The 15,478-nt window shown below is 31.5% G+C and overlaps 1 protein-coding gene across 2 annotated transcripts in view; it reads left to right on the top strand.

The window, feature by feature from the left end:
• The first annotated feature begins 2,067 nt into the window (after positions 1 to 2,067).
• LOC138939444 (RNA-binding protein fusilli) overlaps positions 2,068 to 15,478 on the top strand; it is a 34,193-nt gene continuing 20,782 nt past the window's right edge. The window contains exons 1-2 of one of the 2 annotated variants that reach the window (XM_070307234.1): positions 2,068 to 2,916; positions 15,195 to 15,389. In XM_070307234.1, coding sequence (XP_070163335.1) covers positions 2,749 to 2,916; positions 15,195 to 15,389 — 363 coding nt within the window. In that variant the 5' untranslated portion in view covers positions 2,068 to 2,748. The remainder of the gene's footprint in view (positions 2,917 to 15,194; positions 15,390 to 15,478) is intronic. The other variant, XM_070307235.1, reaches the window with a different exon arrangement.

The raw sequence follows: 15,478 nt of genomic DNA, 5'->3' as shown, positions 1-15,478 counted from the left end.
CTGATTTATTTTTACACATTTATATAAATTCTACTATTTCTACCAGTATTTAATGATTTAATGTTTAATATATCCAAGTAAAAGCAGCGCTCTGTCGCCATGTTAATCTCGCTCGCTCGTGTGCTTATTCCATGTGTGCGCCGCATGATTCCTTATGGACGAAGTGAATAGTAATGCTATTCTCCGATGGACGTAGTAAAGTCTATACTAAACTAGAATGGTCTCGGTATATATTGTCAAAGGCCGGGCACGAAAAAAAAGAGGGATAGCTAGTTTTTTTCTCTTCCTATCTGATTTTTAATTGGTCAATAATTTATTTATTTCTCTGTCTAGCGTAGAAAATTATTAGAAAAAGATAAGCCAATTTTCCCCTTTCTCTCCGTACCATTTTCTCAGAGTATAGAATTCAGTTACACTTTGATAGTACCCGCGTACTTGGCGTAGTCGTTTCGATCTGCCTTTCCCTTCGACCGAATGGGACCGCTCTCCGGATCGCGTGTCATTTTCGTCATTTGTTGCATTTCGTTTTTGAGAGAACAGACCGTTGCAAGTAGACAAATAATTCGCATTTTTCGTCTCAAATTCTTGATCCTTTCTTCCCTCTCGGTGATCATCTCTCGTATATCATAATCTCTTTTTCCATTCTTTCCTCTTTCGCTCCTTCATTTTCTCTTATTCTGCTCACTAGGCAAGCAAATACTCGACCCCGCTTTCTCGTTTCTTTCCAGGTTACCCAATTCCAGTTCCGAGAGCATTTTTCTGAACGATATTTATAACGTAATATTTCGCCAATTCACAGCTTATCGGAAAATTTAAATATTTCATGTACTTAGATTGATAGGTACACACATCGATATAAATGATCTATCCAACTTGTGTGTGTTCTTTCGAATATATGTCTAAAGTTACTACTATGTAAATGTAATGTATGCGCATTCAGTTTTACATATACGCCTTTCTCTTTTATTCGTGTATTAAATAAAATTCCGGAATATTTATTATATCTTAATTCCTCAAACTTAGCTTATTTATATTAATATTTATATTATTTATATTATTTATATTTATATTATTATATTAATACGAATTTCGATTTTTTTTTTATTAGATGTATCTATTTTTGGAAAAGAATCTTTATCCCTTCTTAATGCGCGACAAATACAATTTTCCTCTCTCTCTCTCTCTCTCTCTCACTCTTTTCTTCTTCTTTTCTTACGTCCTTACGTAATTTAATTCTCAAATGTTTATAATTTATATCTGTTATTAATACAAATTTAAAATATATTCGATATTCATTTAGTTCATTATTTAATTTACAAGAGATAGATTGTGAATCAAATAATAATATGAATAGATCATTAAATATATATATATACGTGTGATGATACAAATGTATCATCGAATATATATATTTATCACTGTTCGTTTTAAGTTCTAAATTAATTATGCAATAAATTATAAATAAAAAAATATCAAAAAGTCGATATTACAAATAAAGAAGCATCGGGGTATATTATGTAAAAACTGTTAAGTATAAAAACATGCAAAAAGAGTGTGCACAGTGAGCAATTAAAGTAATTACGATATGGTAAAAGTATTATATGCAGTGACATGTACAGCGCAATTTGAACATAATTAATAGAAAAAAAAAAGAAAGATTTATAAATACCCCCCCCCCCTCCTCCTCCCCAAAAAAAAGAAAGAAAACTGGAAAAGTTACTTCCGATGCAATTTAAAAAGCATCAACATCTTTTATGAAAAGTATAATTTTATTTTATCATAGATCAGTAACAGCATATCCGAGACATTTTATATAATCTAGTTGTATAAATTGGAGAACGCTCAAGGATATCCTTCCTGATAAAATATATATTATAGTCCTCAATTGCGCCTGTGAAAAGCAAGAGAGATAGAGAGAGAGAGAGAGAGAGAGAGAGAGAGAGAGAGAGAGAGTCGTTCATAGCACGCAACAGGTGTTTCCTTCTCTCTCTTCCTTCCTTTCTCCCTCCTTCTCTTTATATATCTGAATACGACATATTTTGACGTTTATTTACGTAAATTGAAATTCCACTAGATATTAATTTAGTTTTGTTATTTTTTTTTTCGCTCGACAAGGACCTTCCTCTCGTACGTGTGTAGGTATTTCTTTCTCCTCCCCCCTCACCCTCCCTCTCACTTTCCGCCCCACTCTTTACGTAAGACGCCAAGCGGGTAAGGGGTAAGGGTTTTAGCCAACGAGAGAGGAGGGACTGCGTCGACGCGCAGTCGCCAGGTGAGGCAACGACGACGACGACGTGTTCGCCTCGTTACGCTCAGCCGGGGGGGGAAACATACGGTTAGTGTTGCAAAGAACTTTGCGACTTTCGACGCAAGGACGCCTCGTTCGAGCGCGCGGCCAAGAAACGGAAAGAGAAAAGGATACGGCGGGAGGTAAAGTATAACATCTCGAACGAACGTCGAATCTGTCCGCGGACCTTCCGGATTTTTCATTTACTCCAGGTGCGCTCTCAAGTTAAATCGGCCATTGCCATAACCTCAAACCGCCGCGTTCGCCGATTTCCGTGAAAAACATGTCGCGCGGATTAGTGGATAATCAGTGAATAATCAGTGATAAGGACGTCTCGGCATCGGGACGTCTCGCGCGAGTGTGTGCGCGATCGAAACAGCAGGAGGAGGAAGGAGGGAAAGAAGGAGACGGAATCAACGAGCCGCTTCAGAGCAGCCAGGTGCGCGGCTCCCACGGGAACAATGACGGGGACAAGGACAGGAGGAGATGGCGGAGGTGAAGGAGTCTCGTCGAATATCCTGGTCGCCCTTTACGTGGCGACCGCTGGCCTTCAAGGAAACGCGCTCGGCTCTGACGAGGAAGAGATCACGCTACTCGTTTACGTGCTCATCGACGAGCTACAGAATAAGGTAATGCATAGAGCAAAGAGAGAGAGAGAGAGAGAGATAGATAGATAGATAGAGAAAAAGAAAGAGGGAGAGATTGACCGAGGCGCGAAGCGGAAGTGGTTCGCCACGGACGAGTTGACTCGCGACTCGGGATTTACCTTTTTGCTACATCATCTGTATTGCAACGATACAGCGTTCGTAAATTTTATCGCGTTAAACGCTTCATATTAAACATAGTCTACGATGTAGACAAGATAATAATGTGTCCCATTATTGCGATAAAATTCACCAATTATCGACTATAATGGCATAGAAAATGATAAACTGATAACAGTCGCTGATATAAAGGCGCGTTTGTTTTAATTACGCTTTCTTCCATTTTTTTTTTTTTTTATATTTAACATAATAGGGAATATACGAATTGAAAAAAGGAAAAATTAAATAGATAAAATATAAAAAATATTATTAATAATGAAATTTTCGTTAAGGATAGAACTTTACTGTCTGGTCTTTTACATACATGTATCTACAATGGGGCTGTTTGAATAGAATAGAAAACCATAATAAATTTATCATAGATCTATCTATTGCGGGCTTAAAACTGTTTGCTATGTCATTTGGAGTTCTGTTATGTAAGTTTAGTCGTGTAAATTTTCTTTTCTCTGTGTGTGTGTGTGTGTGTGTGTGTGTGTCCATATCGTAAGAAAAATTACAATTTGAAAAAAAAGCAGTAATAATCGCCTACAGCAGAGCCCATTTCATCGACATATCCTTTTAAAAACTTCAATTTTGTTGTGACTCTAAAATATATGAAATATAATAATAAAATATTTCAAGATAAGATATTGAGAAATAAGACATTTTTTTCCTCCACTAAATCAAAATGAATATCAAAAATACACAAGAATACAAGAGCAGTATAGCAGTTCATTGAATTGCCTCTCTATCTCATTATTTTTCTTACCTTCAATATACAACTTTAAAAGAAACAATCGATAAGCGCGCACGTGCACTCATGTCAGTTAAGTATCATGAGATTTTCAAAACTTTGCACTCCTCCATCGACGTATATTGATGCATTATAAAAAGCCGTGAACAAATCATATATACCCGTTGCAAAAAACCGTGGACAAATCATATACCCATTTTGATTACATAGTTCGACCAAAAAAAAAAAAAAATGACTAGTCACTTCCCGTAATTTTTTTTAAGCTGAATACGATTTCGGTTTCCAAATTGCTCCATTACAATATAAATTTTGAGAGCAGTTAAAGTTGCAAGAAAGGGCTATTTTAATGTATTTTATTATTTCATAGTTACAATATATTGTTAAAGTTTTATTTTTCCAATCAAAATTAAATATGTCGTACAGACTTTCAACCGTCAAAAAGAATTTATCGTCGTGGTCATGGTTAATATAAGAGATATATTGCTGTTTAAATATACGGAGTTTATTATGTGGAAAAAAAATGCGAATTAGATCATTAAGGGTCTATGAAATATTCCTCAATTATGTTTGTTAAATTCTTAAGGATTTTTTACATTGCTGAATACGAATCCGATATCAAAATTAACAAATGGAAATGGCGGAATTAATATGAATGTCAAAATTCAGAGATTTAAAAAATTTATGTATACACATTTTGAATTTGTCAATTTTAACATTAGATTTATATTCAGCAATCTAAAAAACTTTTGAGTTCGAATATAATTGAAAACTATTTGACAAATCCTCAATGATCTAATTCGCAACTTTTTCACAATAGTTATTACGTAATTAATATATTTAACCGTATTTAAACATATTTAATTATAAATATTAATTATAAATTATGGTCGATATAATAAATTCCTTTTTCGAGAGCAGGAACTCTTAACAACATATTTAATTTTCATTGAACTAAAACTTTTCCAACGTGTCGTAGAGGAAAAGTCGAGGGGTAGTCATTAAGTATAAATGGTTATTGAGATAAAAAGTAAAAAAGATTTTGTATTATATATATGAAGGTAAGTCATTTATTAAGTACACAAATTGATGTGGGATGAGCTGTAAATTGTATAAATTAGTTTCTAATTGTGTCAATGGTTGTTGACACAATTCAACAATCAATTACTATTTATACTTAATGACTTTTCCTCGTAATTAAAATAGCTTTTTCTTGTAACTTTAATTGCAAATATCTCAAAATTATGATATGATGAAGCAATTTGAAAATAAAAATTATATTTAACATGAAAAAGATTACAGAAAATGACTGATCTTGTTCTTGTGATTAATAAAGTTGTGTTTACTTGAATAATGTTGTCATTGCATGCTGCATTTTCGATCTATCTCGCTTCTGATCACCGTGAGACTTTCATTGAAGAGCGTTCCATTTCTCTGCATTCGTTTCTTCTTTATAGAATTTAAAAAAATTGAGAGATCCCAAACTAAGAAAATTTTTAAATCAAATAAATAATAAGATTAAAAAAGTCAAATCAAACTGAAGGGAAACTTGTGTAAAAAAAAGTTTCAGTGAAGATAACGGCGGTTTTCGATTTCAAAAATTAGGGATTCGATATTTCATGGGAAAAGTGATTTATTATTAGTTTAAATATTTACTTAAAATATCTCCTTTTTTTTTCCAAGAATTCGAAACTATATATACATTAGATAATTGTACGATAATAAATCGCGTAATTAAAGTAGAGTCGAGTCAGAGTGGGTACACAGCTTATATTTGCACACACGCAATCAGATATGAATTTTATATCAAGTTAAACAAATTCCGTACCACGCAATGTCGAGAAATTCACGAAGACGTATTGCACAAAACTACGTGACTTCTACTCTCACGGAAGCCGGTCTCTTTCATCACGAAACTTATGCCTGTGCACATATATCGTTGGCTGCCATTGTTTTTCGAATTATCCAGCGGAGGCGGAGCATCGCGCCCTCGGAAGGTCGTCCATTACCTCCAGCTTCGTGTCGCACAATTACCCGATTATGCGCCTGGGTATCGTGCGGGTTTGCTTTCTTTTTTTCAATTTCTTTTTTTTTTTTCCTTTTCTCGCTCCTTCCACTCCGTATCGCGCACGTTCCAATTTTTCGATCGATTCTTCGATTATCATCTCCCTGTTAAGTTAGCACCAGACTATCCGCATACTCATGATTCGCGATTCGTAGATTATTATATACTCAGAAAAAATCTATTATATATATATATAATATAATTATTATACATAATTATATAATTATAATTATATGTATATAAAACATGTATGGAAATATTTTATATATTTGATTAAAGGATTTTCCCCTCCCATTTCATGATTTTGCAAATCATGAATTACAAATACACGCATAGTCTAACGCTAACTTTAGATCTATATTCATTATCTTTTAAGTATATAATCTTGAAATGATACACACGTGGGCGTTTCATTGGCTGAATTGAACGCCACATAAGACCATATTTAAGATAATGTTAAGATAGCAAATTAAATTAATTAAATTAATTATTATAATTTGAAAGATAATCTCTTCCGAATTTGTAAAAATTTTACTTATACGTCCAAAGTTATTATATTCTTTTCGTCCTACCTAAAATCTATCTCGAGTTCTTGAATTTTTAGAATTTCTATTCGATTCTCACATTTCTTCGTAAAACTTAAAATTTTCAAAGTAGAGTTATTTAGTACGTTCATTTTATGTGTGATTCAATGTTGCGTAAAAGTAGTTGCTGTATTTTTAACTTTCGAAATTGTGAAATCTTCCACGTTCCGCCTAATTTACCTTTGTTGCGATTTCAAGCAACGCTAAAGAAAAAAAAAAGAAAAAAAACCCGCTAAAACAAAACAAATAAATCTAATATAATAGTTTACGATGTTGTCTATTTGTTGCAATCTGATACATTAAACATTGTATACCTGAATTTATTTTTCATACATGTATCTTTTCTAGCCTCTTTTATAGTCGAATTTTTCACAGAATCAAAATTGCCCTGATTTTTACTTAAATAGAATAAAATATATATGAATATATATCTTTCCACAATTTTTTTTTTTTTTTTTTTTTTTTTAAATTGACGTTACACATAATAATCATGAAACTAATATAAAGGATTAAACATTATATATATTCGCATGCAACAGTGTGAAATAATTTTATTCTCTTTTAGATTGAGGAACGTTAATTCCGTAGTGTATGTTTTGAGAAATCTAGCACGCAGCGAATGCCCGCATTGCAACAACGGGTGTTATTTATTCTTTATTGCGTATCGCGTTTTAAGATTGAGTCTACATGAGCGAATGAATAACGAATGCGGAAGTTCGCTGCTGAAATTCGGAAGATGCGTACGCCGTAACTATTGCAAATAAATGGGACCTTCACTAGGGTTCGATTCGCGTTCGGATCCATTTATAAGATGGTACATGAAAAAAAAGTGTTCGTAGTGTTGATGAGAATATAGCCCCCCCCCAAAAAAAAAAAAAACAAAAAAAAAACGAAACGAGTAAACGATGAATATGAGTGTCCGAAAATTCGCATTCCTTATTCGTTTGTTGTTTTTTTCGCTTATATATATGTATATATACCTACCTTTACATGAGCGCGCCCGAGTTCCATCTGTGGTCGGCCGTTTCCTTTTTTCCTCGAGTCACATACCTACCTGTCTATAATCTCGAATGGTGGCATCTCCCCCTCCCTGAATGGGGACAACGGCCGCGAGCGAGTAGCGCTCCTCTCGCTCCTTGCGAGGCGCGCTATAAAGAGGAAATTGTAAGATAAGCAATAAGCCGCTGTTGTTGCTGATGATGATATCGATGTTAGATAGCGATGACTCTGATGTAACACCGCTCGCCGTTCGAAAATAGCCACCTGTTTTTTTTTCCCCCTCCCAGAACAGTATTTCCACACTTGCGAAATTGCAGTCTCTAGAGAAAAAATTTTTTCAATATTTATATTTTTTAATTAATTTCAAATGTTTAATATATTCATTTAGAATAATTAAAATTCATGAAATATTTTTATTAGGGAAAGGGGAATAAAAAAATGATACATAAATCATGAATTTTCACGTAATTAGATTATGAAACAATTAAATTTATTTTTTTATTTTTGAACTTGTGATTATAAAATTATATTACGTAACGCGCGCATTATTTGCGCACAGTAATCTCGTTAATTTCTTGAGAAAGACGAATTAAAGGATACCTGCCTCACCATAGCGCGGAGCTATCCAAGTTATTACATTATGGCTAATTTATTACACCATGCATATCATCATCTTTCTTGCTCATCGAATATTAGACAAGGATGACAAACGCGGAACGCAATTAATTAGACACGTGTACATCATTATTTAACGGAAAGAGGCACGACATTAATATTCATGAAAAAGCACGTTTGGAAAGATTAATATATATATATATATATATATATATATATATATATATATATATAACCATATTTAAAAAAGAGACTATTCTATCCTTATGCATATTTTCATATAAAAAGGAATTGTGTGTTAAATAAGCGTACAAAATTTTATTCTAAAAGACGCATCTCTTTAGTTCGCGCAATCATACATCAATATAATTTATCTATAGTTCGAAGCAAGACTTGGTAAGAAATATTTCTGCAAATCATATGTATTATTTCACGTATTAGGCTTTTCGTATTATTTCTCGTGGTTGTTGATCGAGCGAAAACGACATTTTTAATAAATCCCCATAAAAGGAAATCACAGAATGATAAATCAATTGCTCTGTATTGTGAAAAGTAATCTTGTGTCATTAAATAATACAAAATTTAAATATCTGGATGAGGCCTCTTCTGCGATCAGCGACAAAAATTTATCTTTATCGCATATCAAGCTCGAAAACTATCTATGTGAGAATTATGTGGTAGGGATGGAGATGATGATTCGTCAAAATCTTATTTGCTTTCTTATATATTATATATATATATATATGTGCGTGTGTGTGTGTGTGTGGAACAGCTAGAATTTTTCTTAATAAATTTATATGTATAAGTGATAAAGATGACCATTCTTAGAACAGTGAGAATTTGAGGATTATCGTCATGAGCTGTATTTCTGTGTTTTTCTTCTGACAATACATCTACACTCTCTCATTTCAAATAAACGTATTACCGAATGCGATAACTGATGATCCGTTCAGGAAATCCTTCCCGGTATATAAATGAGAAACCATTTCTCATAGGGCCTACGATATTCTCGAAGAATGAGAAGAATGTCTATAATCTAATTTCTAAATTAAGTTGGCATTTTAGTTTAATTCTAAAATGAGCTTGTTATTTTAGAATCTATATGTTTTTGTAGAAAAGTATGAATGCTAACTAGCGAAAATTTATAGAACTAATTACACTGGTCGATAAAATAAGAACTTTTTCTTTGCCTTAAGTTCTACCAAGTCATTTCTGGTAGATATTTTAGCGCTGATTACGAATATGGCTGTAAAAATGGCGTATCACGTCAAGGTTTTTGAGAAAAGCTCAGTCAAAGTTGCTAAAATAGACGTTTCTCATACTTTGCCGTGAATTATATCTTTCAATGGAAACATGCTACAAACGGTAGCGACAGTTCAAAATAAAGCTAAAGATCTAGACTTTATGATAAAAATGCCAGAAGTCTCAGGCAGAAAAGGTTTTCCTGGGGGGAAAAAAAAATGGTCGAAACATAAGAAACATATATGCAGTGTCCCCCAGTCATATACGTTTCCAATTGTCCGTTACAAAAATTTTTTAAAATTATTCTAATTATGAAAGTCTGTATGTATACATTTGCCTGATCACTCATCACGAATTACGTGTTAAAATTTTAAAATTAAAAATGGAAGATCCAGAATGGCGAATCAAATTTTTGAAAAATCATTCAAATCATGAGTATGTGTAGATTTTTATGGTCGCTATTAGTTAAGAACAAAATTAGAGTAGTTTTTCGTTACTTCTGTTACTAAAAAAAAAATTTGATAGCGGACATATGAAGACATATAACTGGAAAATATTGCAATAGATATTTCTTATGTTTCGACCATTTTTTTTTTCAAGAAAATCTTTCCTGCCTGGGACTTCTGGTATTTTTATCATAAAGTATGAGTCTTGAGCTTTATTTTGAGCTGTCGCTGTCGTCTGTAGCACGTCCCCATCGGAAGATACAATTTATGCAAAAGCATAAAAAACTGAGGTTGACTGAAGTTTTCTCAAAAACTTGAGGTGATACGCCATTTTTAGCCAGATTTGTAATCAGCGTTAAAAAAAATCTATCAGAAATGACTTGGTAGAACTTGAGGCAGATTTGGTATAGTGTTATCAATAGAAAAAAAATTGTATAAAATGGATAATGATACTACGGATAGTTTCGCGTAAAAAAAAAAAAAAAAAAGTGCGTTTAATGATACGCGATGAAATATTCATTGAAAATTTCTGCATGCATGCAACAACCGAAAAAGATGAAAACATTTGTTTTAGATTTATTTCGGATTAAACTTTTAATATTTGGTTTGATTCTATTTGTTTGGATTATGTAAATCTTAAGCAATGTATGTGCAGGTACAAATGTTTAAATCTGTTCTGAGACTTCAGTTTCTTTGAGGGATTTAATGTTTAAAATTATTTACTAATCTATCTAAACTTATCAGATAGATAAAATAGACTCCAATCTAAATTTACCAGATTAAACTTATCACAGGTATTGAACTACTGAAAATGAAGCCGGAACTATTAGCGATTTTATGAATTTGTATAAGATATGCAATATATTAATCTTAAATCAAATCTATAGACAAAACAAACGATCATAAACGAATATCAATGAGCGAATTTAAAAGATGTTGATTATTAATAGTGTTCTTATATATAAATTATTATAATAATTAATATTAATTGTATATAAATTATTTTTTTTTATAAAATTGCTATTTATTAAATAATATATTGCGTAAAAGGAAACAAATGCCGCCGCATATTTAATGCGCACTTTGTAATATTTTAGTTGAAACTAAAAAGAAATCCATGATTGAATAAGGTTATAAAATATTTAATAAATTTGAGCATTTTATAATGTGACAACTTATGATATGAATACTTTATACATGTCATGTTCTATTTGTTATGTGTGTATGTGTGTGTGCGTACGTGTTATTAATACAAAATTAAAGATTGCCGCTTTTTCAGCATCACTTCAAGCAATCTATCCCTTGTATACTTAAAAATATATAATTATTTTATAACAATTATTTATGTAATACAATTATTTCATTTGATAAGGATAAATTATTTTTTAATTGAAGCGAAATTATTCTAATAACTTTTGCAATAAACCTGAAGTATAATTGATGTTTGATTAGATATATTACGTTGGCATCGCAAATTTGCTAAAGCATATATATTCTTATGAGAAGCGAAGGGACACTTGCTTATGGCAACAGCAAGGCTGCGGTTATCTTGAATTTGTCATTTAGGGACACAAAACGAGGATATTTATAAATTGAAATCACAGATTTTTAAAAGTATATCAACCCCACAATCTATATATTGAAACATAATATACACTTCTTCACATCCAAATTTTTACTTTAGTGAACATCTGTAAATTTTAATTATTTGAATGGCCCGAAAAGGGCCATTTCTATCTAATTTATGTTTGCCTTTGTTCAAACGTGTGACATTAGAAAACGCAAGTCAAAGGCTTGTGGTACTCAGGATTGTTTTTACATATCTAACATTTTTATGACAAACAACGTTTAATTATACATGCATGCGTTTTTACATGTGCACACGTGGATAAAAAAAGCTGAGCGGGAGCTTTGTTTTTCGAGTAACAGTGATGAATGTATGTGATCTTTACGTATTCATCTATTAATAGAGAGATCTGAATTTTTCATAAGTTGTTTTCATACGAATTTCTATCGAATATTTGATCGTCGAGACTCGCCTGTAACCTTCTGTAACCAACATTCTGTTCGTGTATACGAATTGCTTTTGCAACTGACTGCCTCTTCTTACGGGTGAAGGGAAAGGAAGAGGGGAGTCCACCATCTTAACTCTTCTCTTTTCCCTCCTTCGTTCGCGATGGGTTCTCCCACTTGGTTGAGCTTCAACTATGGTCGCTGCTGCGAATCAAGATTGCACTGACTGTAAACGCCAAGCCACGCAATGAAATATAAAGAGCAAGAGATGCGAGGATCGCAGAATAGATGAAATCATCCATTATAAAGATAATGAAGCTCACATATTTGAAAAAAAATTTTAGTAATAAGAGATCATGATCTCTGAAAAAAAAATGTTTTATTAATTATTCAGATCGATTAATCTACAATTAAAATAACAATTTATATGTCAGTAATATGTGATAATCTATTTCTATATTTTGTAATGTCAAGCGCTTATGTGTAACTGATTGGTATAGTTACGTAACGTGTGTCATGTCACATATGCTATCTCATTTATGTTTTTTTGTTTCTCCTTATACTTCTCTCTTGATACGTAGGAAACGATATACCTATTATCTCCTGAAACAGAACCTTTAACCCCATCTTCCAATATAATATTATTCGCTGTGACGTCATGCATTTATAATTTATGAGAACGTTGCGTGTACGTTTGAGTCGACCTTGTACATATGTACACAACATATTCTATATAGTTGCCACATCTTATCGAAAAAAGGCACATTGCCTTTTTGCCTTGCAAATATCTTTTTTGATCTCTTTTTTTTTCTTCTCTGCTTTGTTTTTTTCGCATAATAAGTATCATAATTTGACGACTAAATATCCGAAAATTTATTCAATTTTCTTCAATTTTCTCGAAAATAAGCATTTTAGAATTTATTCTTAGACATTTATCTGATCGATTCTCATTTGAGGATTCCAAAGGATATCTATATTTCTTTGCACGGTGCAGTTAGAAGTAAATGCACGTTTTTGCAGTTTTCCGAAAAAAAAACAGTTTACTTTTTTCGTTACATTATTCTTGTGGCGTGTATATGAAAGAATCTCTTACGTAACGAAAGCTATTCGAAAGAGCGATTTATATTTATGTAATATAGCTGGGAGAGAGAAAAAGAAAGAGATATTCCTCTCTTTTATATATTACGCCACAACTTTTCATTGACATGCGGTATGATTCGAAGACGCTGATTCGAGCTCACAGTATGATGATAAATCGTCTCTAGGAGAACCACCTTGATCCGTTAACCCCGTACTTTGAAAAACCTGCTTATTAAGTTTCTTGCATAGACACGACATTAGTATCGCGATTGTACAGAGTTTGAAGCTGTAAATATTCTCATTTATTAAAGATAAAAAACTGTACTAAATACATAAAAAAAATGTCCAAATCTGTGTTCAAGTAAAACTAAAAAAAAAAAAAAAAAAAAAAAAAAAAATTAATAGAAAATTATTATATAGATATTATTAACAAAATTATTATTTAAAAGAAAATGTATAATCAACGCAATTATCAAACATTAGAGAAAATTATCTAGAGAAAATTAAAAAAGATTTTATAAAGAAGTATATAACTATATGTTAGAATCTTTATAGAAATCGCAGAAAGAGTTTGAAAAAATGGCAAACAGCAATGAAATAATAATTTCATCGAAAGATAAATTTTGTTAAATAATATATTGTATATATATAAATTATTAATTGAATTAATTATAAAATTTGTAAATTATAATAGATGATTTAATACATACTATATTATAAAATTTGAAGAACATAAAAATGTTAGATATTCACATAAGATAAAAAATGTCTTAACTTGAGTTTGCATGCGTATCGAAATATATATTCGGTGCGCGTGCTTCGTTTCTAAATATTCGTGTATTATGAAGATCATTGATTATTTGAGAAACAGTGTTGACATTAAAGGAAAATAAAAAGTTATTATTTTATTATTTATTTCTTGAATAATCAAAAGTCATGATGCACGAGCATATAAAGATGAAATATGCATATTGAATGTATCTTGATACATGTATAAATTCATGAGTTAAGATATTTCTGACCTTGTGTACATCCTGATTTCACAACATAGTGATCTTAAAATTTGATCTTTTGGTAAAATTTCTGAATCACTAATAAAAATGATCTTAGTTCTAGTTTAAAGATGATCTTTTAATTAGAAACATTAGAGGGAGAGAGAAAATTAATCGTTTATAAACTCCTTAATGAAAAATTTTATACATCGTATTTAAAGAGGCTTGAATAATTCGTATAAAAACAATTATTTCTATGATTATCTATATGTATATTTCACTTTATTATTAAAAATTTATGCGCGCATGAAAAATTATAAAATATATTTTTAATACTCAACATTTAAAAAATAAATATTTACATAGAAAAAGAAAAAGAAAAAGAAAAATAGCTGTTTTTGTAAATTAAGTTAATGACCAATTTTTCTATTTTGAAGATTATATATTTTTTAATTCTGAAATTATTATCTCTATTTCAGAAATAAACGAAAAAAAAAACAAACAAAAAATATTTACCTCGAAACATTCTTCATATAGTATCTCAAATATTTATGATATAAGTATTATTACTGACAATCATATAAATAATTGATTTAAATGTATCGTTGACACACACAAATGCGATCAATGTTAATCTTATGTATGCAATATTTTAAGCGATGTATTTACTAATAAATGATAAAAAAGAATGATAAATGATATAACAATTTATAATGATTTGATAATAGAGTATCACAAAATTATATTTATATTTATCTGAAATAAAACTGATGAAAATAAATTTTCATCAAAAAATTCGATTTTGGATCACTGCAAACTGGTCGTATAATTCATTCGTAAGAAATAATTATCATTAACTAAATTATCAAGTGACAAGTATATACCGATGTATTTTTAACTGCCCCTATTAATATGCAATCGTTGCAGCAGTTGGAAATGTACTGGTTTCGTAGCACAGGCGCGCTTATACGTTAATATTACTAACCGCGATAAATTGTCGATGCACGAAAGAATGGATTCAAATTCAAGGATACATTGATACATATTTTTTTTAGTTTTTTTATTTCTAGAAGCGAAAAGTTTTAAGCGCGAACAAACGCTTTGAAATGTTTACTTATGTGTATTTAACGCAATTTGTTTCCAATATGCAAATGTAAGAGCGCTTGCTTTATTCGCGAAACTTTTCGACTAATTTCAGATAAAATTAAGTTGCAACTTTCCGCGTACAAGGAAAATAATTGATATGTTTCACGCCGCATAGCAACAGCTTTGCCAAGTTTTTTGCGGCGTCTCCTCACGGTGGACTTGTTTTTGCAGGTACTAGGTAGGCAGCAGTATATCGTACGACCGATGATAATGGAGGAAAGTTGTACTTCTGGAACCGGTAATGACAACCCGGCGATTGCCGGAAGTAGCGGTATTATTGGCGAGGCAGCGCTGGCACATGCTCCAGCCTTGACTGAACGAAATCTTCGAGAATACGGGATATCTCTGCAGCAAGCTATGGAAAAGGTGTTTGTCATATAGAAATTAGAAAGAGAATAAAGTTTTGGATTTAAGATATTTATTAAGGATTTTATTATGATTGAGAGAGATTTATT

This window comes from Polyergus mexicanus, unplaced genomic scaffold (genome assembly GCF_030449975.1).
Source record: "Polyergus mexicanus isolate NDT 795.1 unplaced genomic scaffold, iyPolMexi1.0 SCAF_14, whole genome shotgun sequence".
NCBI lineage: Eukaryota > Metazoa > Arthropoda > Insecta > Hymenoptera > Formicidae > Polyergus > Polyergus mexicanus.
This window is presented reverse-complemented; position numbering and strand designations above follow the sequence as displayed.